This window comes from Myiozetetes cayanensis, unplaced genomic scaffold, assembly GCF_022539395.1.
Source record: "Myiozetetes cayanensis isolate MyiCay16 unplaced genomic scaffold, myiCay2020 scf1, whole genome shotgun sequence".
Taxonomy (NCBI): domain Eukaryota; kingdom Metazoa; phylum Chordata; class Aves; order Passeriformes; family Tyrannidae; genus Myiozetetes; species Myiozetetes cayanensis.
The window spans coordinates 116,266,757-116,292,687 of NW_026086604.1; the positions used below are offsets into that span (position 1 = coordinate 116,266,757).

The 25,931-nt window shown below is 39.7% G+C and overlaps 2 protein-coding genes across 2 annotated transcripts in view; one reads left to right on the forward strand and one right to left on the reverse strand.

Annotated features, from left to right (window-relative positions):
• The window catches only part of SCRN1 (secernin 1), a 129,471-nt gene extending 125,990 nt beyond the window's left edge, over positions 1-3,481 (forward strand). The window contains exon 9 of the mRNA XM_050320486.1: positions 3,471-3,481. The gene's annotated coding sequence lies outside the window, so the exon portion shown is untranslated. The remainder of the gene's footprint in view (positions 1-3,470) is intronic.
• CHN2 (chimerin 2) lies at positions 1,424-25,931 on the reverse strand. The gene is made up of 7 exons (XM_050320499.1): positions 25,252-25,931; positions 19,050-19,134; positions 16,520-16,693; positions 14,658-14,735; positions 7,892-8,029; positions 6,829-6,934; positions 1,424-3,292 (listed from the first exon to the last, which is right to left on the reverse strand). Exons 1-7 carry the CDS (start codon positions 25,687-25,689, stop codon positions 3,121-3,123), a joined length of 1,191 nt encoding a protein of 396 aa, XP_050176456.1. The 5' UTR covers positions 25,690-25,931; the 3' UTR covers positions 1,424-3,120.

Sequence of the window (25,931 nt, forward strand, 5' to 3'; positions counted from 1 at the left end):
TGCAAATTCTTCTCCTTCCTCAGTAACTGTTCCACAGCACTTTGGAAAGCTATCACCTTACAATCCATTAACATGATGTAATGTTTTACTGATCGTGGCTGGTTTATGGAAGGCAAGTTGTCTCACCCCAGCAGCTGTGAGGGGGTACAGCGTGGCACCCACTACACCAGAAGATGGGGCTAGCTGAATGGCATATGGGAATCAGGAGTGGATGGCTGCAGGAGGGGACTGCTGCTTCACCAAAGACCTTCTCCAACAGCTGGAGTGGAACAAGGCTTCTGCTGAACACCTGGCTGCAGGCAGACACTGGTATCTCACCTGCTTCCAGAGGGGCAGAACTGTGCTCCACTCTGGATGAAATGACCCAGCAGGGAAGTTACATCAGCTCAAACATAGCCTCATGAAGCATCTTTCAAATGAGTCTTGCTGCTCTCTAGTAGTGCTTCATGTGAGATACCCATTGTGCTCTTGCTTAATCTTTTGAAGTGAAGGGAAGGATTTGGTGTAATCTGGTCAAGCCCATTTTTTTTCTGTATATTGGAGTATTAGTTTCCATTAAAGGTAATTATGAATTTTTCTACTGTCTTAGCAGTCAGTTTTGCAGAGGAAAGTCTGCCACCTTTTTACTTCCTCGAATGGTGAATCTGAAACAGCAATGATCCAATCCCAGCGGTGCAGCTCAGCCCCAGCTGCAGCAGGGATGGACACCCTAAGTCTGACATAGGAGATGAAGCAGGCACAGCACGAGGTGGCACTAATGAGGTGTGGAGAGGACAGGGTCCTTTCACCTCCATGCTCAATATGCCCCTGAGGATGCTGGATGTCAGGTGATCACTTAGCCAAGTGAAACATGGACAATTCTCTAGATATTTGTGTTTTAAGACACAGAATCATACTCATCCCTCTGTCCAACAGATTAGAAACTTCTGCTCTCCAGACACTAAGCATGAGTCTGTCTAAGCACACTGCCTTGTACTGTCATCAAATCCTTAAGATGGGATATGTGTTGAAGACTCCAGACAGTGAGACATGCTAAAGCTACCAGTGTGCTGCCTTAAAAAAATAACTCATTACTGAACTGACCAGAAAAAAAAAAAAATCATTGTTAGTCAAATGTCTGTGTTCAAGAGAGTGGAAAACTGCTTTGATAGCATTGATTCTTGGATACTGGTTGGATTGATATTCTGATTTGTTGCTTCCTTGAAGTTTTGCACAGAGGGTGGTTTACGGTGTTCTCAGAAAATAAATGTTTGCATGGGCTTGGCTGTGGTATGGGCATCCAAGTGCCAACCTGAAACTGCTGACACTCAGTGAAACTGTTCTAAATTTTTGAGTAGGAAAGTTTCCAGCAATGTCAGGATGGTAATTAGCGATTGATTTTCACTTGGCAGCTTGCCATGTAGTCAGTGACAGACACCAGAACTCTTTTAACACATTTAATGGGATTTTTCCTTCCATTTACACTATCATAAATTACAAAGCATATTTCACTTCACAAAATAAAACCATTTCCAGATCATTTTTATGACAGTATTAAGTAGTACATAACCTACAACAAATAGTCCTGTAGAAGACAGGAGGATCTATGGAAGTATTGGGAACTCAGACTATTTAGCATTTGTTCTGCAACCTGGATTAATCTATCTAGCCCTTAGTTATTTCTCTAGAAGACAACAAATTTACAGTCATACCGTCTACCTCCCTTCATTATCATAGTTACAGATATTTTTCAGTTTGAATAGAAACGTGCTCCCTGAAATAATTCAGGAGACTGCATCACTGAGTTACCAAGCATATGATACAAATGATCAAGATGAGGGAGTATTAGAATTTTTTTTGTATTGAAAACTGAGTTTGGTAGTAAAGTATGTTGATTTTCTATGCTTGAAGAAACATCTCATGCTGAGAAACAGTTTTAACATTAGGAATAAGTTGCAGTTAGACTATGAACTCTGTAGGTCAATGTTTGTGAGGGGAGAAAAATATTAAAATTTGGTAATAATTAAATTTACCAGCTCCCACATGTCCTACACATTCTGTCTTTTTTCTTTTTTTTTTTTTTTTTAAACAAACCATCAGGAAACACATTCAAGATAAATACCTACATTTTTAGCAGATTTACTGTACATTTATAAATACAGAAACATGACAAAACATAACTCGATTTTTACAGAAAAACCAAATCCTTCATCATTCACCCAAAAAAGTGCTGACTTTTCAACAAGGCCAGAAAATATCCAGTGTCCCAGCATCACTTAACTTATGTGATCCAAGAAAAATCTGGCACGTGAAATTGATACTACCACCAGGACTTTTGAAAAATTCTCAAGACCATATTTTACATGGGAGAAAAAAAAAACCCCAAAACTAAAAAAAAGAAGAAAATAGCATGTTTTTGGAAATGGCAAATGGCTAAAAGTGTACAATCTTAGGATGCTAGTGCCTGAATGCAAAGAAACCTAAGGAAAGCTGAAATGCTCACAAGAAAATTATTCTCCTTTAAAACACTTGCAATGAAAGAGGTATGTCAGGATAATGCTGCATTAGTGGCAATTGTTTTCAATATATCATAGCAAAAATGCAGGAAAGAATTACGTGGAAAATAATCAATGCACCGCATTGATTTATAGTTTGCTAAAATAAAATGCCATTCTCTCAGCTAGGTAAAGTAAAAATATCTTTATAATATAGGTTCTGTTTCACAATTGACATATATAATTATGTCTCATGAAGAAGGAAATGTATAGGAGTATACAAGTAACACTGATTAAGTACCTTTTTGCTTCTCTAGCCATATTAAAATACGTTTTGTGTTTCTTAATAAGTTAACAACAATAAAATTGTTTGAAACTTCTCAAAACAAATATACATCTGAGGCAAGGCAAAAGATACAAGGTAAGAGGATTTTTTCTGACCTTCTTTATCCCTTCTACAAAGAGGCATATGTCTATGAGACATAGGCTTTCCCTAAACATTTTGGCATCCATCTGCAACTTTGCAGAAATCGAAGTGCAGTCAAGGAACTCTTCCTTTCTGTTTTAAAAAAAAATTAAAGAAATGTTGTTTTTCCTTCAAACGAATTATTTAAAAACAAATGGCTTTGAAGATACGCCTCTCTGTCTAAAAGAGAACATCTTCATTTTCTATTAAAATCTGCACAATTAACTTCTGGTACCGCATGTCATTCAGTGTAGCAAGGGTACTGTCCTCTGGAGGTCTCATTAAAGTAGGTCCAAACACTATTCCCAGGTTTTCAGCATTCATAAAATTCTCCTTTTCATGCAAGGTAACCCTAAAATAAATAAAAAAAAAAAAGTAATTGGTTGCTTACTTTCCATAAGAAAATAATCTCTGCATCTTTATCTGCAGTCTTGCTTCACATCAAACACTGGTAGATAATGACATTTTTTCAATAACAATTTTTACTTTCACTCAACACAGTAACTGCTTCTGCAACAAGTACAATGCAGCTATGGTGGGGCTGTGATTTCTAGAGCCTTTAAACAACTCTCATGTGATTCTTAAGTGATTTTTCCATGTGACTATCTGCTAGGGTATAGGAATTAGTGGCAATTGCTTTTTAAAAAGCATAATTATGATTTAAATTATGATGTATGGAACAGTCCTCTATGCTACAGTAACTACAGTTCTCTGGCTCACTGTGCTTGGTGTGCATCACACTGGCAGTGGGGATGTGCTCCACAAATGCAAACCTGGATTTTCTTTAGACTACCCATGTTTCCAAACATGCTTCCGGTCTGCAGGAACCCACCCTTTCACACATATCTGACTTGCTGGCTGCCTCAGGCCAACCAACAGCTCAGTGGTTCCAATTAGTTATTGTACTTCAGGAGCAGGCTGAATCCTGGAGCAGCCTGGAGAGGCGGCTTGCTAAAATCAGGTTGCTATAAATGCCATCTGTTCTTGACAGAGAACAGAGGCGTTTCTAGGAAGGAACCCAGGCTCTTTTGTTCACTGACATAGGTCATATAATGTAAATAGAAGAAGAGATAGACTATTTGTGGCTGGAGCAAAGACCACCAAGGATTGGCCAAGCTGTGTAGAAGTCAGCCCTGACTGGAAAATCAGTCAAACCTGCCAGAAAATGCAAGGTGTGTGGAGGCTTCCTTCCTGGATCACAAGTGTCATCCTGTCTGAGTGGCATATTGAGTTCAATCCTAAGAGTGCTCATGCACTGCAGTGTAGGACAACCACAATCCCTTGATCAGTTCAGGTCCCTCATGGACCAGACATTTGCTGCGATAAGTACAGCACGGACGAAGTTTCACATCTCCTTCATACAAATCCTCTGCCGGAGTGGAGCACATCTGGTTTTGGAGACAGGTCTCCTGGCAACAGCTGAGACCTCCCCTAGCATGGCAATTGCCAGCTGGGCATTGTGAGTGGATTCATTCATGCCATCAAGGGAGCACAAAGTGGCTGAAACCAGAAGTAGTTTGGTCTTCCCTTCTTTGTGAGGTACTTATATGACTCAGTTTTGCTTCTACTATTGTCTCTCTGCCAAGAATGGCTCTGTCACAGAAAAATGCTGTTCCTCTTTGCTTTCAGGACAGAAGTCCATTAGTGCCCCTACTCACAGGCACATCATCTTCTAGCACAGATGCACTAGCTGTGCTTTGCAAGGAGCAAAGACACACCAGGGCTGCGTAGCCCAAGCCACCTCTGTACAAGTGTATGTGTAGCACTGCTTTCTCTCTGTGCATCTGTGCTGCACAGCCTGGGGTGAAAACACAAAGAAGATTCACAGCTTCACTGCAACATCAGCAAGAAGGAGTTGTATGTATTTCACCACAGGGGGGACTGCTCATGCTATTGCATTTCCTCCAACTTTGAGCAAAAACTTATCAGAAAGATAACTGAACAAAACAACTAACTGACCAACAAACTCATTTTTTGTTGCTGACATTGGCCTCTGCTGGATTTTCCTGTGCTTTTAAGATCAACTCAGTGCAGTTTTTTTTCTGTTGAGAAGCAATGGTGGTGTAGAGTCCATGATCCTGCTGTCTTTACATAGACTCCCTTATACTGGTGCATGTTTTGTCCATGGAGGAAGAGTCCTAGAGGGTTGAAGTTGGAACTCTGTGTTTAATCTACAGAACAGCATAGTCTGAACCTAAAGGATTCTTTCCTCTTTCACACTCAGATCTCTCCAAAAGATTCTCCATGGGAACTGACATGCACTTGATTTCTATGCAGATGCCAAAAGCTATGATATGGGAAAGAAGATGAAATTCATTGCATGACTTGAAGGTATTTGAGAGAGAAAGCTTAATCGGCTCTTTGGACTATTTTTGTCTCATCAGTAGTTCAGCTCAACAGCTGAACCAAAGCCTGGACTGCAGTTTGGGAGAAGAAAGAAGGCAAGTCAACACATGTCTATTAAAAATTTGCTGCCGGGATGTGAAAGTACTGATTCTGCGTGCAGCTCACTTGCCCACAGCCAATATGGTTGATCCTGAGTTGTCCATGCATCTGTGCTGACAAGGGTGGATACTTAATCATCTCATTTCTGCAGAGTCCAAAGGAGTTCTCGCATGCCCAGGTAATGTCTCATCAAAGGGAAAAATTACTCATTTGTAATGACCTGAGCTGATTCAAAACGAGGAAAAGTCTCTGCATAATGAGAACCTGACTGAGCATGAAATGCACTTCACCCAAGTTCTCTGATGCAATTTTACATGAAATGAGGTATTTTTCTTTTTGATTGGCATTAATAGTGCAGAATAGTGAAGATCAAACCCAGAAAATACTCCACATTTGTAATTGTGTTGCAAGAAGTGGGACAACTAAGAAGAAACTAAGGTATTGCTGTGTAGAAGGTTAGTAGCTTTATTCCTCCCTTATCCCCTTTTCTGTTGTTTCCAAGTAGCAAACTTTAATCACAGACAAGGAATATCTTGCGCAATATATCCATAAATGAAGGCCTGCTTTGAGATGACTGTGCCAGTCTGTACTCAGCTTCAGTTTTTAAATATGTAGAAAGAAGACTTCCTGAGGCATGTAAATACCCAAAGCAGCAAAGTGGAGTTAGCATGCTTTTGAAAAACAGTTTTGCTTGTAATCAGTGGAAGTGAGGCACCCTCTTTGGAAAACTCCTTAATTTTCCTAGATACCTAGCTGAAGACTTGGAAAACTTGGCAGTACACTCCCAAGTAACTTTCAAAAATGAAATTTAGGCACTTTAGAAAATTTTGTATGTCTTATGAGGCTTTATGTTTGCCTTATGAAGCCCCTCATGAGTGTCTTATGTATGCCTAGAGAAGCTTTGAAAAGCAAATGAGGCAGTGTGTTTAAAATCAAAAGAGATATAACTGGGGCCTGTATTGCTTTTACTAGTCATATAAAAATAGGTCCTGCTTGATTCTTGGCTTACTCTGATGTGAGCAAATAACTCGTAAGAGACAGCTCTTTCCTTTTAGGGTTATTGTTCAAGAAGACAAATCAGGAGGTAAGGGGAGGCAGAAGCAAAGCATGTTCAAGTGCCTTACAGCAGCAGCACATCTAGCACATCTCTGAAGTACCTACCATTCGGTATTTTTCAGGTATTATCTGCCTCAGAGAACTGTGACAATTTTCAATTAACTCTTCAAAGGTTTATGACAATAATCCAGCAAAAAGACTTATGCTATATTTGTGCATAGCTTATATGCACTTATACAAACAGCTTGTCTGCTTATCTGTAACATTACTGGTTTGGTGGCAGTGTCCTAATGGAAGCTTTCTTGGTACTTTCTGTAATATTTCTCTTTCAAAGCAAAGAAAATTGTTAAGCTCTTCAAAAATTATCCTGCATGTCAATTAACTCACTTCTTGAGATGAATCATTAGGTATCTAAGTGTCTCGTAGTGAGCAGCAGGGAGTAACATCAACACTTCATGTATTGCTTCTAGTCGTTCATCAGGATTGGAGATTTCTGTGAAAACACCAAACAGGATTAATGTTAATAGGGCCTTCCATGTGTAAACAGCAATAAATCAGGAAGATAACTTATTATTATGGAATCATTTACAAGCCATTGGCTGTGCTTGGAGGGATAAATATTAAACTCATAAACATGGAGCTTATCAGCAAGTTCTACATCCTCCAAAAAACGGCTTTACAAAGAAATCAGCGAAAAAGACCACCCAGGAGTTATCTCCAGGGTCTTTAGCTCTATCTACAGGTCTGTATAGGTACAGTACCCAAGCTTTGTTAAGTGCTTCACAATATTACTTGTCTCAGAACACTCTCACTAAAATCTTACCTAAGATTACTTCCAGTAGTCTTCAAAACCAGATGGGAATGTGGATATATGCCGTTAGAACCTATGCTTGAATATTTAGCTAGAAGTTGAAGTGGCATGGAATTACTTCAAGATTTCTGAACATATTTAAGTATGTAGGTGTCAGTGATACCTACATATACTGAGTATCAGCACTCATTTAAAACTGTTTGGCAATCTCTTTAAAAATCTGAGCGGGGTTTACGCATATTTTACATAAGAAGTATAGATTCCCAAGCTGTGAACTAAGTCAGTCATATTTGCTACATGACTTTTCATTCAAATAGTCACCAGAAGCCCAAAATATGAGAAGATTAGGAATCTCTATGGCCTGCTCTTAAGAGGTTGGTGCATGGATTGGAACTGCTTCTCCTGGGCACATTCTTTACACGCAAGAATAATTTCTCTGCCAAGGAGGAATTAGGAAGAGAAGAATGAAAGAGAACAGGTATCTGTGGTTGCATGGGAAGTGCAAGCTGGGGTAAGCCAGCGGGGAAAGGGAAGGCAGCACAATCACACAGACAGATTACTCTGGCTGCTGCTTATCGATATACATTGTGGATGGGAAATGTAGTTAAAGATTGGTACAAATTACTATGCAATACTTACTTGCTGCCTCTATGAACTTGGAATAGGTGTCATAGGTGATAACAGGAATCGGTAGGTCTCTGAAGTATAGCTTCAGTGCTCCGGCAATGATGTTTATGTCTGGATAAATACTGGCAGAAATATCAGCCTTGTCACCATCTAGAGAAGGAGGAAGAAATCTTTTTGAAACCACAGTAATTCTGAAGCATGGCTTGACTTCTAATTCAGATTTATTGTATGCAACTTGACAGGAAAAAACAACCTGAAAGCATTTGGAAGGCTTAAATGAGAATATATTGCTACCAACTTTACAATATATAAATGAGGAATGGTAGTTTCTATATGTTTTACTAAACAATTTATTTGTTTACATCTTTTGGAGGGGCTGGTCATTACATCATCCATATCTGCAGTGTACCATCTCAAACATACTGTTTTAATATTGGATGACAAACCACATTAATAATATATTTCTTGCATTTGGCCCATTTATTCACTGAAAATAAGCTATTAATAACTTGTTCTGATGTTGAATTTTCTATCTGCAGATCAGTGCCCAGGAGTATGAACCATTTTTTTCATCTCCACTTGGAGAACCAGAAGCAGAGAGAAATAATATAAATTTTCAATGACCATCAGGAGACCAGTAGGAAAAATCAGAGTAAACATCCAAATGTATCTATAGTGATTAGCTAGTAAGGAAGCTACATTATTGTCTGGATAACCTTTACTATCTTAATATTTGACTCATTTATTTATAGCAAAGATCTGAATTTAAATAGGCGTGCTAAGGCATTTAGCTATACAATTTATTCTGAAATGCGGATTGCAATTTGTTAAATGAATATGGATACTTGTAGTGGATGAACAGCTAAACAGATGAATTATGCAACTGAAATAGCATACATTTTGTTTGCCACACTATAACACAGTTACTCAGAACTCTATGACAGAGCACTTTTGAACACATGAGCCTAAAGTTTCCAAGTGTTGCTGGTAAGTCCTTGACCAATGCATGGCTTGCAATGAGTGAAATTGCACGAAGTACTGCAAGGCTGAATCACTAGCATTTTTCAAGTTCAAATTGCCACATCTGTTCTGTACCACCTAGGACCCTCATACCCACCTCTTTCTCTAGATTGAGAAATCTTGCTGTCCTTCTTTCCTGGGACCTGTCCTTGGTGGTCTTCCAGTAGAAAGATGGGCCAAGCAGCTGCGGCTGTCTGGATTTAACTCTCAGCTTTACCTCAGGCTTCTCTGAGATTAGCTATAACCTATAGTCCTTATTTCCCACCATTCAACTAAGGATACTAGTGCTTCCCTCACAGCAGGTGGTGAAGATTAGGACCATACAGTGAGTGGGGTGATGCAGGGCTATGCTTGCTTGAAAGGCAGAGAGAGGTTTGCTTGTGTCTGCCAGGAGGTGCAAGCACAAGCTTTGGCTGTTGCCACCGAGGCGCTGACATGTTGTAAAGCCATTGCCTTGCTTGTCTCGCAATAACAAGTGCTTGTAGACATGCCCTGGTACAGACAGATGAATGGGTGTGCTTGATACATGGCATCTAAGATGGAGATAAAGGCTTTCATAGCAGAGTAAAAGAGTTTATATTGGTTGTAGAGATTTTATACAAACCTATGGCATTAATCTTGCAGGGATACATCCTGTCCAATGTATGCACATAATTCTCATTAAGACTAATAGCACTACATGTTCTCATCAAGAGGAGATTATATGCTTAAGTGTTTAAAACAAACAGCCTTTCTTGATGCAGCTGAACAGTCTGAATACATCCATCAGCATTTAATTTAATACAGCATCAATAAGCCCTAGGAGGATGTTTACACTGCCCCAATCTTTTGTTTAATCCACACGTTCCAGGCATGGTAGCATTAGTCTTGTGAAGCTTTGTGTGGAGAGCTCCATTTAATTGATGGAGACTGAGCACTCAAAATGCTCCACTGAAAACAGATACCTCCAAGGAGCCAGCAGCTGCATCAGAACAGATATAGCAAAGCAGAAGCTTTGCTTCTATTATCCAGGTCACCAGTACACTAAATGGAAGTGTTATTTATTTAGTACTTTTACAAAGTAGCCCAGCAAGCGTCCTTAAAGGGGCACTTCAGATTGAGGAACTTCAAACTACAATGTACTTCAAACATACCTCTTATTTACATATCTGCTTACTCTAGGAAAAATGCATGAATTCCTGAGTCAAAGATTTTTCTTTTCACTTCAGAGACAAATGAACATCCATTAGAAATGCACTGAAGTTTATTTTAAAGTGAGCACAACAATACATCTGCTATAATATACTCTATGCACTTCTGCAGTGGATGCGAAGGGGGAGATAGATTTTTTTTTTTTCCTTTCATAGGTTTTGGAATTTTTTTCCTTTCAGTTTCATCAGTTGAAGGCCCTTGGCAGGCTGCATTTATTTCTTATCCTCATCAAATTCCTGGATTTGTATTTTTTTTAGAACACACTTTACACACACTTAAAATTCAAAGCACTAAGAAAGAAAAGTTAATTCATTGCCAGAAAAGTCATGACACATATTTCACAGAGGATCCTCTGCAGTAGCAGACTGTATGAACTACATGTGGTTTATAGGCTACTGTCTGCATTACCACAATAATTTTTTTTCACTCTTCATTATAGGAATTCTCATCAGATTGTAGTTGGTATTTTCACTATCACTGCAGTGGCCATATGTTAATACAGTATTTGTTTTTCATACATTTTGGATTAGAAACGCATAGTTCATTTCAGCTGTACAAACCTAATCCTACCCAAACCCCATCACTTATCTTTCCTTGTAACTTCGACTCTCAATGTATTTTGTTGCATTATGTTGAAGTTTTACTATCTCAAGACAAAGAAGGTCTTTACGCTTTTCCTTAAAGGTTTCAGCTGACTTTGGATGCCATAGAAATATATCAGTACTTTATTAGAGAATGTAATAGAATAAATGTTACATTCTTAAAGCCTCAGCTATGCCTTCTGAATACTGAATTAGATTTTTCTTAAGTTCCTTTTTCCTAAATGCTTTGTTTTTATTGCACAACCTTTTACCATTCTAACATGCTTCTTTGTGGTTTTTCTTGGATTTGGCATTTGACAGGTTTTCACTGCAAAAAGGGTGAGCATGAATTAGGATGCCTCTAAGTACTCATGTAATATTTAACAGCATAATATTTTTAGCAAGTGTATTGTACCAGCCAGTCATACAAACACGTGGGAGGACAGAATGCAGTGGTGACAATGACAGCTCTGTGGATTAAGCACACAATGGGTGTTTTCTGGATGCCACAACGCCACAGCTCAACAATGCTGACAGAGAGCAACTGTCATTCTATAGCACCAACATTCACCAGATTAAATAAATCCACATTATTCCCCTCCTTCTCATTACAAAAATCACTAAAATGGAACATTGTCAGTGCCTCAGAGAGGCTAATGCTAATTTACAGTAGGGTATTTACACTGCTTTGGCTTTGGAAAGCAGTCTTAGTTTAAATCAGATGAGGACCAAGTTCACCCTGTTTTAAAACCAACTATCACAGTTTCATTGGGCCCAAGTAATATTATGTGGGATGCTGTTCTCTTCCCAAGATGTTAACTTTGCAAACTTGCCTTTGCTTTTCTGTTCTTGCTCTAATTCTTCGGAAGCAACAAGTGTCTCTTTGTCAAAGCAGAATTAGTCAGAGGGAGGGCTGGCTTCTCTTCATTGCACCCCTTCAGCTGCACAAGGGATCAGCAGGAGAGGTACCCTACAGCCAAGTCAGCCCCCATGCCTCATCCCTGTATCATATTGTCTTCTAGCCCTCGTGGTTTGATGAAGAGCATGGGAACCAGAAAGCTTGATGGCATTATTTCAAGGATGCATCCTGTGCATTAAAATGGCCTATTTTCAACCCCATTTATTAAAAGCTGTATTTCTGGAGATGCAAAAGTGTACTGGCATTTTAGCCAGGTGCCTGGGGGCTGACTCAGAAATGATGGGCAGGAAGTGACCTCTGTAATGACCAAGTGCAGTGTTCTGCTACTGCAGGCATCATGCCATATAACCCTTCTGGTAAACCCTGCAACTTCCACTTCTAAAACTGGTTAAGGTTTTTTATCCCTGCTCTTACGAGAAGTTGTTTCAAAGGCTTCCTTTCAGATGGTTAAAAAATGGTCTTTAAAGTATCAAACAAAATTTATTCCTGGCCAGTGTACATCCTCTAGTATTGTGTCAAGACTATAAAGATTTCTCTTCTGTGGTTCACACCTCTGCTCTCAGCATCTCCTTTGACTATCCCAAGATACTCTAAAACACATTTACCTTCTGCTATGCAATGTTTTCCAGAGATATCTAGATACTGATGTGACCACAGATCACCAGATGTTCTCCTGCAACACCAATCTATTAACCAGAAATGATCAGGAATTTTCCACTTTATATTTCATATACAAATTTTCCCTTTTTATTTTTCTTTTTAACTTAAAAAAAAAAAAAGTTAAATTCCTGTAGTGAATGTGGAAATATGAATTTTGTAAAACTCCCATAAACTTCACATTCTGGGCAGAAAATTAAATTTTAACAAAAAATTTCCAGGTGGTGCTGGAGGCAACACCTGCCACCTGGCTCTCAGGTCCCTTCTCTCCCAGCTCTGTCACCTGGTATATTCCAGGTGAGAACTGGGATATTCTCTCATCCTTGGATGGTTCACGCCATGCTGCTCTGGCTTCTAGTGCTAAGCAGGGGTAACAGGGCAGCAGAAAAGCAAAGTTCCTACCTATGGGGCTGGGCTGCAAAAGAGAGGGTGGTGTCCCTGCCTCTGTAAACTTCAATCTGACAGGGAAGCTAGCCCTGAGCTGTCATGTTGGAAGTATCTTGCCAATTCAAACTTCTGCCAGGTGACAATGACCTTCTAGCTGCACAGCCCACAAGTCAGAACAACAACAACAAAAAAATCTATTTTGCTTTTTTTTTTTAAATCCTTTCCTGCAAAAAAACTCAAGTCCTCCTGCCCTTCCATCTCAGTTCAGGGAGAAAACACTTTCAAACCTGGAAAGTTTTGGAAGTTCTCAGCTTCTGGTCTCTGCAATACTCTAGTCCTACAATTCTCACTCTTCCTGTTTCTAGGTGCTGCTGCCTTTGCTAGTAAATCACACTTTCTTCCTTGCTGTGGATCTAATTCAAGTGTGTGTTGCCATCAATTATGCTGTGAATTTAGGCAATAAATAGTCAATAAACTGAAGTGGCTCCAGTGGTTCAAAGCATTTGCAAAGGAACTGCAGCTGCAGCAGTCTTGAAGTCATGCTCAGACATAAATTTAAATCTGCTTTCTTCCAACTCTACAACCTGTGGCTCTGGGTTTCATTCAGGTTGTTACACTCGGAGGAGAATTAACACACAGAACAAAAGGGTTTGTCAGGCCAGGTCTACCCTCAAGGAGCAGAATGGGACTTCTGACACTGGAATCAATGCTACTGAGAGGATCATGGTCCTCACATCTGGAACACCACCTTCCTATAATAGCAGTCATATCACTGTGCATCTCTCTTGCCCAAATAATACCTGATCTATGTCTGTATATGCACAGGTTCACAACTACAGCATGCAAAATATTTTAAAATATGTATTATTTTTAAAGGACATTTCAGCATGAAAACAGTCAATTTGGAAATTGCTAGTTGAGCTTTCTTTAAGGTGATATCTGTATGATAAACTGTCCCCAAACACAAAGTGTTCAGGCATAGTAAGACGTGGCACCCACAGACCTTGCTGGCCTGTGCAGCCTCCCCTGGACACCTCAGACCTCCTGCCCATGGGCCCCCAGGGCCCTCAGTCCCTGCCTGAGTGACATCCCAGCTGCCTCCAGCTGCGTCATGGCCATGCTAGTGCTTGTCCATGCACCCTTCTGGTTGCTACCCTGACCCACAGGCTGGCTTTCTGGCTTAACCTGGGCCTTGTCCCCCAGGGGCTTGTGATCACTGTGCTGTGTCTGATCCTATTCCCTAATACAGCAGAGGTAATACCTGAAAAAATTAAGTTGGAAGGAAAACACTCTTTATGGGAAAGGAGAAGAATACTCATGTAACTTCTTAAATGCACTTGAAAAGGTGTTTTCTATTGATGAAGGCTCTACTCTGCACTCTTACATATCCACTTTAAATTAGTTCTGTGTGCAAAGACTGTGTGCACAACCAGAACCAACACAATCAGCTCAATCAATTCAGAGGGGCTATGAGGATGGTAATCAGTGTTTTAATAATTAATTCTTCAATATGCTGTCCAACCAATCTCCTCAATGCTCCTCTCATCTGTTGTGCAGATGGAATCACATGCACAGTGGTGCAATGTTTTCTACAAGGCTACATGCAGAATAACTTCCCAGTTGGAGTTCCTGGTCCTTAAACTCATAAATAGATTATCGTATTGTAAAGCACTGAGTCTATTAAAGACAGGACTAAGAACTTTCCCCTGGCACCATCTAGGCTCATACTTGAACCAGGGGCTGAGGCTGTGCTGCTAGGCTGACCAATCATCCAGTCACCTGCTTAGCCTTCTACCCACCAATTCTTAGTGTTTAATTATTCCTTCCAACTGTGAAACATGTTTTCTTCTTATGAAGAAGACTACAGATCAATTTAAGGACTCAGAAAAGACAGACTGCTTTCTGTACTTCTGTTTATATGCCAGTTTCATTCCCATGTTACCTATATAACCCTCAAAAGAACTGAAAGGTCCTAGAACTGAAAGCTTAGATTAAAATTGTACAAGATTAAAAAATGGTGTACCTCGATCAAAGGCCATTTTCACATCTTCAATGTGCTCAGTGAAGCCTGAGACTCTATAGAGGCCCTCGGACTTCAAACCTGAAACAAAAAATTCTTGTTTAAGTTAGTTTCAATAACCAACAAATATTTAGGCTTAAAAACAGTAAAGCAAGAACAATAGACCTACTAACAAAACATTATTTGCAATGTGAAACTCCAGAGCATTTAAGGAAAAGATCATGTTAAATAGTGTCTTAAAAGGATTGAAGAATTTCAGAATTTTTACTTCCTGATTTTGTTAGGTACATGGTTGATTTGATTATGTTAGAGGGAAATACTGCAATTTGCTAATGGTGAGGCATGTGATATGATTTATTCCTTTTATGTAGGAGATTTCCCTGGATTTGGCTATAATTAATAAAGCTTTAGAGGTCTCCCTTCCTTTTACCAGTTGCTTAATGATAAATAGCAATTCAAGTAAAAGACTGCCTCTCCCGTGAGAACATTTCTTCCCTGTTTTGCTGTCAGCTTTTACTTACACACAGCTGAAAGATGCGGTGGATACAGTTCTTCTCACCATCAGTACATCCCTTCTATAGTTCTTTCACACAAGTGATCTGCTCACTTGCACAACTCTCCCCACATTGCTCCATGCCAACATGCAATGGAGGGCAGCCCAGCACGAGCATGCTGTTACCCACGTTATTTATTTTAATCCTAGAATTCCTTATTGCAACTGTGCACTGTGTTAGCCTACTTATAAGTTCCAATACACTTTGTTTTCTTAAGAACAAAATCAGAATCTTTCACAGTTCTGTGGCAATTAAAGAAAAAAATATAAAGATATTGAAAAAACAGAGAGCAGGCAACAGATTTTATCTTAATCAATAAATGTACAAGTAAGTGATTAGATCTCAAATGCAATGTAGCTTCCTGCTATATCACTGAAGTAAAGCTTTTCTGTCTTAGTCTGTACTATTCTTTTTATTTGTCCCTGCAATGATGATATAATCCTGGTAGAGCTTTACGGAGCAGTGCAGGGGATTTACTATAAGTCTTTGATTCAATTCAGCAGATGATGCGTGGCTTTGAAATCCCTGTGGCTAGTATCAGTGTGTTGCTATGCAGATTACTGGAATGCCATGAAGTCAACATTATGAGATTCCTGTGCTGAAGCTGTGAGTAACAGGAAAATTTGGATTATTGGGCAACACAACGTACACATTTGCTATCCAAAGCAAAAATACATGATTATAACAGAGGGGATACATGATTATTGAGGGGACATGTTTTTCCTTCAATCTGGCACAGGTCTGTTTACCAAAAACCTGTCACAAGCTTGACTTTTGGCTGTGACATGCTGCCTGTGCCACAGGATCCATCAGTCAGTAATCGAGCATCATGAGAAACCCTGAGCAGTTTGTGTCCTACGACAAAACACCACAGCCTGTGACCTCACTTGTCTGAGTCACTTTCAGCCAGTTGTGTTCTCTTGCCCACAATGCTTGTAAAGGTTATTAAGAATGGATTCGATTTAAACTGATTACTCCAAAATTGGACGTGTCCCTAGGTATGTTAAAGTAAAGTAATGAAAAAAGACACATAAACATGAACTTAAAAGTTCACTTTAAAGTTCACCCCTTTCAGAAGTGTAACATAATACATGTTTTGACATGTTTCAGAAAGCATTTCAGGAAATTGCATTAAGAAATGCCATGATTTAATTTTACGAGCTAATGCAAAGCAATGTATCACCTGCACTAAAAAAACCCTTCTCTCATCCTGTCCTCAGTGTGCATGAGCATACTACCCCGTTTGAGCTTAGCATGTTATTCAAGCCATCTTCATTTCCTTGTGTCTGCTGCTTTCCTAAGCATACAAACCTCTTGCTTCAATCTCCCGAATGCATGAATCCACAACCATGGGCCTCTGGGTATTGTGGGCCTTCACCAGTGTGGTGAGATCGCAGCAGTAGACTCGTTTTATCCTCTTGAGGTCTGGTTGACAGTCGTTGGGCACGTATTTGGAGCACTGCTTATGTACGTTCAACCCACAGTCTGCAAGCAAAGTTAGCCAGATTAATTAATTAATACTAATGCTGATAGGTCCTGCCTAACAATTTATTTCCTTGGTCCATGTTAAGCAAGGGGCACAACTTCCTCATCAGTCAGCGAAGATTAAATAAATAGGGTGCAGATGAGAAAGATCAGCATGGAAATGTGTAAAAATCTTACAGTGGGAGAAATGAACTCCAGCAGTGTTGTTAAAAAGGTATAAAGACTCTGAATGTTCCTCACACTCCTTGGAGCTGTAGGTGACTGCTGATGTAGTCTGGATTGGTTCATTACTGGACACATAGCTCAAGGTGTTGCATTTGAACATGTGAGGCTTAACTTCTGGGTATTTTAGATTAGCCTTAAATAAAGCTGGCACAGTAATGACTATCTTCTGCAGGTTGTCTTGAGGCTTAGCACTGGTCACAGTTGAAGAACCTAAGATTCACCTGAACACTCAAACTGGGACAGTGCCTTGAGCTAGCGTGCCTCACTCTGCCTTCCACATTCCTGCAGTGTCACATTTTGGCTCGCTCTGCCATATCAGCAGACTCCTCATCTCTGGCTCATCACTTCAGTGGTGACTTAAGTCTCCCCTGTGTTTAGTCTGTAGGTCAGTTTAGGCATATAAAATGCTGTGAATGGCATGATGTTAAAAAGTGATTCATTATACAAATAGCTCTTGTAGTCTTACTCCAGAGTCAAATCCTACTCTCAGTGGCACGGGTGGGATTCTAATAACTTACACATCACTTTTTCATCTCCACAAATTGAATTTTTCTAATAGACTCAAATATTCAGCCAAATGAATTTATAAGCTTCAGTAAACACCACCATCGTGAGTTGCATTATCTCACATAACTCTGATTTCTGTTTTAATACCTTCCCAGTCATGCCCATCACTGATGGTACCCTTTGAGTTAACATTAAGCTGTTAAAAATGTAAACATGACTCTATTACCTGCAGCACGTTTCAGTATTATACTCTATAAAATATTAATCAAGCAAAATCATATACAAACACACCTCAGCATTTAATGGAATTGGGTGGGTTTTTGTGTGTTTCTCCATACAGTTATTACTGCATAATACATTGTTGTTCTGTGAAATCTAAACAAATGTGAACAGCTGTAGTTAGGATCCTCCCTGCATTGTTTTCACTGCAGTTCTCCAAGCATGTGAAGTTAAATCCAAATGCATCTGTCTACTTAGAGTTAAATGTTCATAATTTGATGAGGGAGTGTATTATGTTTCATGCTAAATAAACAAGCCTTTTCATAAGTTTAATACTTTATGTATGTGAACAAATACAGTGAGGTCAGGTTTTGCATTAGTGAGGTCAGGTTTTGCACACTTGTGTTTAAGATCAAATAGCTTGAGAAGCAAACTACTACTCCTCTCTTTTATTGTCCTTTTCATGTTCTTCATGTTACCCTTGATTCATCTACAGGCAGACACGATATAGCAGTAGCTGGGACTGCACTTATTAAAACTGCATTTGAGAAAGGTATTTTGATCCTTGAAACTGCAGTCTAAATTTTAGGAAAACAACACCTCCTCCATCAATGGAAGGCAGATGTCAGGGTTGGATGTGTTTGGTGCCAGTCAGAGATCAGGAATGCCTGGAGGTCAGGCAGGGAGAGGTAAGACAGAGGTAAGACAAACAACTTTTGGATGTGATTGCAGATCTGGTGAAAGAAGATATGAAACCCCATTTGCAATGCACCAAATACGACTCCTACTACAAAAGTTCATCATGATGTGATGATTATTGCATTTTTCCAAGATAATTTTTCCCACAAAAGAGCAAACAAATTTAAAATAATTAAGGCACTATTAAAATGCCAATACAGCTATAAAGGCACCAGAAAACTAATCTCCCTCAGAAAATGAAGGTTGTATTTTTTTGTTTTATCTTGAGGTGGGATACTTCAGGCTTGCAGCAATGTATGGTATTTTTATGGGAAACAGGTGGCAGTCTTTTTTGCAGACAGGGGCACTTATCCGCAATTGGTGGCAAAAAGACGAGTTATGAAGCCTAGTTGCTGGCTGGATTTGCCATTTACAGTGCTTTTTTCTTAAGACCTAAAAACATTAAGGGATAACTTAACCATAAAGAACAAGTTTTAATGTATACATAGACAGGGACCAAAAGGATGTCACTCTCACCAACCAGGGCTTATGGCTTCATTTCTAAACCAGCTAATAAGGCAAATGAAAAAGCTCTAACTTCTGCAGGAGGATTTCTTGCCTTGTTCTGTAAAGAAATCCTGGCCCCCACTACTGCAGGGAGTGCAAGCTGGGATGGGACAGATGTCTGAGCATTTCAAGAGAATGACAGAAAATGCTGAAGGGCTACCTGAACATCTCACTCCCTGAGCGATGAGACCCCACATGAAGTTGGCGCAGTATTCACACCAGTGCGGACCTCGAAACGTATGGACCTGTAACACAAATGGGGGTGGGAGAAAGAAATGGGGTCATTGGGAGGCAGATGGTCTGACAGATGGAACAACTGAAATGGATAAACAACAGAAGACTCAGTAGGAGTAAATCTTTAGCACACAGTGCCCACATCCTTCCAAAGTCTAGATGAAATAAACCATGGGAACAGAAATTTGCTTTGATCTTGTAGTTTATCTTTCAATAGGCTTAACATTAAAGAGAACTGGGCTGTGTATGACACTGAAAACGAATCATTTTTGCTAGCTGACATTCTAACTATAGCGGAGGGGAGGAACCCAGGAGTAAAAAACTAAAACTAATAATCCAAGGAAAGGTAGATACAAGCAAATTCCTCACTCTAGTAAGTACATTGAACTCACACAGGGAAAAGATGTCAGTAGACTCTTTTTCAGCAAACCAAAATTCATTTTGCTTCAGTCCACACATGAGTACATAAGGAGGAATAAAATGACCTGTGTGCTGACAGAACCCACAGCCAGGTTTTGCACACCACCACTGCTTCCAACATGGCTTTTCTAAAGGCTATAGGGGAAGACCTTTTTATGTAAAATGTGTGTTCTGGTAAAGTAAGCATTTCATTTTCACTGAAACAAAGAGTAAATAGTGAGGTCCCTGCCCGTGTGAATGGACATGGTATGAGCTAGTTCTAGCCAGAGACTTAATTGAGCTTAACAAAACATTAATCATGCACACTCTGGCTGCTAATGTGTCCTTTTACTTCTCTCTGCTCTTGTTTACCCATTGGGTGAATGGCTGAAAGGCCACTTCCACCCCCTGGGATGGGGAAAGATGCTCTTTGCGTTCCATAGAGTAAAAAAATGGTCATTGCCCTTTTCAGATAAACTGTGAAGTTTTAGGCCAAGCATTTGTCTTGCTAATGTTTTTGCTCCATTTGTGTGCAGAATCACACTTACACAAGCCTGTACTCTTGAGTTCAGGAAGATGAAGTATTGTGATTTTAATACAGATGATTTTATCTCTTTTTGATTTTGAGATAAAAACAGTGAACCTGACTACAAATGGCTCCTGACCAACTACTAACTCAAATGATTGTGTGAATAAACTCAAAACAATAGTAATTCTTCCTCTCTTTTGAAAGTGAAAGGTCAAAGCTGGAATGTCTGACTGGTCATAATTATTTTCTGAAGTGGTATTTTACCTCTCAGAAAAACCTGCATATCCGTGAAACAAGACTTTGCAATAAAGTTTGAGACAGATATATTAAGAAATACAGCCACATACCTCTTTCTCATTTCATTTTTATTTTGCAGTGTGGGTAGCATGAATTTCAGACATGGCTTTTTGTGGTGGTAAACAGCTGTACATAACATCAGCTGGTGACCTGATGCAGTCATATGCACTGTGTGACCTTCAGTGGATATAAAACTACAGATACTACTAATTATGCCTCCATCTTTACCATTTTTAGACTGAAAGCCACATAATTAGTAGGTCTGCACCTGCACTTAATTGTGGGTGAAAATCATCTGCTGTGGGAAGATAGCTAACTGTGTCTTCTGCTTTGCAGCAGTTTACAAAAGCTAACCTCGTGAGAAGGGCTGTAAAAGCTCAGTCAGGACTTTTAAAAACACACCATTTCATATATAAAGTCCATTGCAGTTGCTAGGATATTTGGGGCCTACTTGCTCACTTTACGTAAAGCTTATTTCAGCTGATCTTGCTGTGGTTTATTTTGAAAATGGTAGCTGATTATTCCTTGATCTCCCCTGTCATTAATTGGAAAGTCATCAATGCTGGCTGAGGGCTCCTTTTGAGAAGTGCTGACAACGCACCCTTCCCTTGTTCCGTTCAGCTTGGTGGCCCTCAAAGGTTGAATTCTCAGTATTCATTCACTTCAATTTTTCACGGATCTGCATTTTAGCTCAAATGGCAAGTCTCCAGCTGAAATACCCTGTGAAAAGCTAGTCTTGGTGGTTTCTGGCCAAGTTGAAACAGAGAAATAATTTTTAACTGAAAAAAGGGAGACTTTCAAAAGTTTCTAGATGAAGGTGTAAAAAGTCTCTTCAGATGCAGTTTTGAAGTAAGTCTCTTAAGGCTTGACATTAATTTTAAAGAAATAATGGAGAAATTCTGTTCTTAGGAACACTTTTGAATGGTAAATGGGAATTTTGCCTGCAAGATTAGCCTTATTTCTGTTTTAAACAGGGAGACGTAACAGCAAGTCTTAGGTTTTTGAGATGGGGTTTTAGGTTTTGCCCAATCCTTTATTTGAAATGTGATCAAGAGCTATTTATTGCTGGTCCCTACCCCATCCTGCCATCTCAGGAGACCTCTCTGTGCTCAGAAAACATAGGCTCGGGCTGCTTGGTCTACATTTGAAACATAATTCCAATTTTTGAAAGAATTTACAGGAAACTATTTCTCCAAATAAACCAAAATCATGATGTTTCAGACTTTACACTGAAATTTTCTTGTTCCATCTTTCAACCCCTTTCAATGAAAAGTTGTTTCTTACATCCATGTCTCTTCTCTGCTGTCAGACTCACACAACACTACACTGCATGTCTCTTCTTTCCTTCCTGTGCTCTCACCTTCACCCTTCGCCCCTCTGGTGCCCTTTTTTTCAAACGGCAGCATTCCCCCAGTGGGTGCTACTGTATTGACTTTTAGTTTGTGTCTGAGTTGTCTTCACAGAGGGAGAAACTGAGACCAAATTTAAGGAGTGCCAGTACACAGTGGCAAAACAAAGTTATACCTTAAGCAATATTACAGAAGGGGACAAAAAAATTGCCTTGAATTGAAACGCATGGGTTTTTTTGGCATTATATAGTGTTGTTTCTGAGACAATTTTGTGGTTTATGTGGCTGGCTTTGAAGACTTTTCTATTTGCCTCCAAAGAAGATTTTTTTACAGACTTTTTGCTGCATACAGGCACATTTGCACTGTCCTGTGGACTCCTGCTGAATCTGAGCCATTTGCAGTGAAGAAAAGCTAACTCTGCTGTTATTTTTGTTTAAATGAATACACATAATCTTCAGGATGTCTGTAAAAAATGTCTCCCCCAAACCCTTTGTGTCCCAGAAGCAGTATTATTTGCAGTGCTTAACACAAGGGGAAATTTATCCCAGAGCCTCCTCTCTCCCAGCAGATCTGACTTGTCTGTAATCAGCTGCCTTTACTCCACTAGCCTGCCTGCAAATGGGATTTGCCCATTCTATAGTGGCAAACAGGCCCAGTATTGTGGAAAATGCACATTATTCAGCTGTATTTGCTCACTTAAAGCAGCACAGAAGCCCTCTCATGAATTCCCAGCATAGAACAAAGAGCGTGGAGCATCCCCAAACTCCATGCTGCTGCACTCAAGCACAAGGTTGACTTCACCACCAGCTGGGACACCACTGAAGTTGGCAGGTAAAGTGCATCTGAAAGAGCCTCCAGGATCCTAATGCATGAGGATGTTGTGATCCAGTTAGGCTGACACCCGCATAGCTAGAGAAATACCTCTGTGTTTTTCTAAACAGGGCTTCAGAGATTTATTCTCCTTCCTGAACTGCGGTATGTCTACACTGGCTTATGCAAAGTTTCCCCGCCAGACAGACGCCAGCTCCAAACCTAAATCCATGTGGCTGTGTGGTGTGCTCAGGATGAACCCAGCTTAACAAATCAGCCTGGATACTAAATCTTTTTTTGTTCATTTGCTCTGAGTGTCTTGAAATTGGAAAGAGAGATTGAATGATAAAGCATGGATGCTCTGAAGGGCATAACCTGGTGCCCTCATGCTCCAAACCTCAACACCACTTTTTAATTTTCCTATTAGCTTGGCAAGGATGGAGGGAGAGCCGTCCTTGCTCTGAATTGGTGTCTTTAGTCTGTTTCTTCCTTTTGTTCCTTCTCTCTTCCAGTAAGTAAGATCTATGGTGTAAGATCTACAAAAATCTCATCAACTTTGCTAAAAATGTGCCCTTCATTTTTAAGATTCTTCACAGCTAAAGGACAAGAGCTAGAGAGTGTTCATAAAGAATTGCCTATGACAATATTATAAGGGACAGTGTGACACATAACCTTTATCCCTAGGAACTGAGATGAATGATACAATACATGTCAGTATCCACCTAAAAATGGGGAAGACAACTTTTTGAATGTCTGCAAAATAGCGTTGTGCTTCAGATAAATCCTATATCATTATGGCTTGAGTGCTGGCAAAAGCCATTAAGAATTTTGCCCCAAGACCTATAAAGCCATTCTTTTCTAAATAATTTCTTAACTTTTTAATGTAATGAATATGGAATACATAAAAGATATTAACCTTGAATTTAGACATGTTTTAAATCTAAATATTCTATTCTGAGTATACTATCCACATTTTTTGTTCAACAACTAGATATGCTCTAATATATTCCTTTGGAAAACTAACTGTATTTGCATAGTGAACATATTTGTTCATTAAGCAAACGTAACACTTTTGATTGACCTTTCTGGGCAATTATTTTAAAAATGTTTGTTCCCTAAGGTTTGTTAGTGCCTTTACTATGATTAAACAATAATTTTATGCTGTCAAGCCTTTGAATACATATCTATTTTAATCATGTGATTTTCCAGTTAAACTATGACTCTTTTGAAACAGAAAGGAACAGAGACTGTACAACAGTTAGATTGTGCAAACGCAAAGTTAACTGGGCACATGTCCAGTCATAAATCAAAGCCAAAACAAGGGAAATTTTGAAGAGGAAAGAATGTATGGGTCAAAGTGGAAAAAAGTCTCAGTCATGAGAAAATACTTTCTAGTTAAACTAAAATAGTTTTGATGCTAAAATGATAATGAGGGCAAAACCCAGAAAGAATGAAAGCTGGCTTAATCAAGCAAGAAAAAACAGAGTATTTCCCCTATTTCCTTCAGTGCTGATCAGAGAGATAAATATTGACTTTTCTGTAGCCTGGGTCAAGGAAGGGGAATGAGAAAAGGGATGCTTTTATTTGCTTTGCTCACTAATATTAAATTATTGATTTGCCAACTACAGCAGAAGTACTGCAGAAGAGAGCAATGTCTGCAGAGCAGAATATGCAGAAAAATAAGAAGTGAAACTTTTTTTGCTAACTGAAATAATTTTAATCAGTGTTTCTCCGCTTTTGACAGGCCCTAGATGATTATCAGAAAATTCTCGTTCCGCTAATGAGTGAAACTATTCTGTCAGTGACCCAGATCAGCACCCTCAAGGAGCTTTAACTAAACTGAGGTTTCAAAGCTGAGATACATTCCTTTCTTGTCTTATTACTGCCTCTTATTCTTGATGCTTATCCTGATAAGCATCAAACCACAATTTGACAGCATTAGATACGGTAACTGGCTGGCACACTCTGAAACCAGCACAGTCCTTTTGGCAAAACATTTTAATACAAGCTGCCTGGAAGGTCCGTTTCCAAAGCTGAGTCACTTCCCTGCTGCAGTCTGCCAGAGACAGTACTTGGGGAAAAAATTCCTAAGAATCTGATTTTGTATGTATAAGACAGCAAAAAGATGATCCATTTAAACTTCCCTGTGTTTGTCCAGTGATTTGTTTTAGTTTGACAAGCAAACACAAGCTCACATCCTATAGCTCAGTGAGACTCTGAGAGCATTTCCTTAGCATATGGTGGTGGAACAAAAGCTGGGAGACAATACCCACCGCTGTGTTTTGCTTCATTGTTAGGAGCACCCAAGCCCCCTCAGCTTCTTCTGAAAATAGAAATAGTCCAAAATGTGTTTTTGGAAAAATGCCGCTGGCTTCTGATAATAAGTTAGATTTTGAAAAGGGGCCTTTTTATTAATTAAAAGTAAGTACACTTAGGATAAAGACAATCAATATGAAGTACTTTGTTTCTGAATAAAAAATAAACCCAAATCTGGGACAAGAGCTAAATTGCCGGTCAGGTAGGGCAGTGAGTAGCAAAACTATTATTTGTATTAAGTCCCTATATAACAGCATACTAAGAATGCAGTTAAGGGAACTTAAAGTAGAAAGAAAAATACATTTTTTCAATACTTTACTTAGAGCTAGTATAAATAGGTGCGTGCAAAACTCATCACAGCAAAAAACCAAAATCTGAGGCATCTCAACAGAACTTTTTAACTGAAAATAATAGGAAGTCATGCTTACCTTAAAATTGTGTGCTTTTTCATAGTTGAAGTGGTTGTCATTTTGAGTTAAGGCTGCTCTTCTGACCAAGGAGGTGATCTGTGAATAGGCAAAGAGTTTCAGAGGTTGCCACAAAAGTGCCCCCTTTACTCCCACCTTCACCCCCAGGGCCACGGCCAGGAGCTCTTGGCGCTTCCTTCCTCGTTTCGACTTGTGAACAACAGCACAGTTTTTCTCATTTTCCAGCCACAGATCCTCTGAGAACATAGCGCTGGGATCCCAAATCTTTTCCCTGTCTTCCTCGGCGCCAGGGAGCCTGACTGTAGTCAGCACGGTACAGTTTGTCCAACTGCTTCTGATGTTAGACAGCAGATTTGAAGCAGCTGCAGCCCATTCTGCAGAGACCTCTGGCATGTGACTTGAATGGGCCGTCTTGGGGGACGGAAGGAGCTTCTGCATCTGAATAAGTAATGGCCTGTGCCGTGCGATTTCTTAAGGCAGATGTGTCTCTCCAACAATAGCACGAATTCATACACTGAGCAGCCTCCCCCACTGCCCTCCCCGAGCGGTGGTCTCCAACTAGGTGCTGCCCAAATACCGGCAGGGGGGACACAGCATTACAGCTTCACCCCCAAAGGCATTTCCAGAGACAGTTCACTTCAACTCTGCAGTGTGTTAAAAATGAACAAACAAACAAAAAG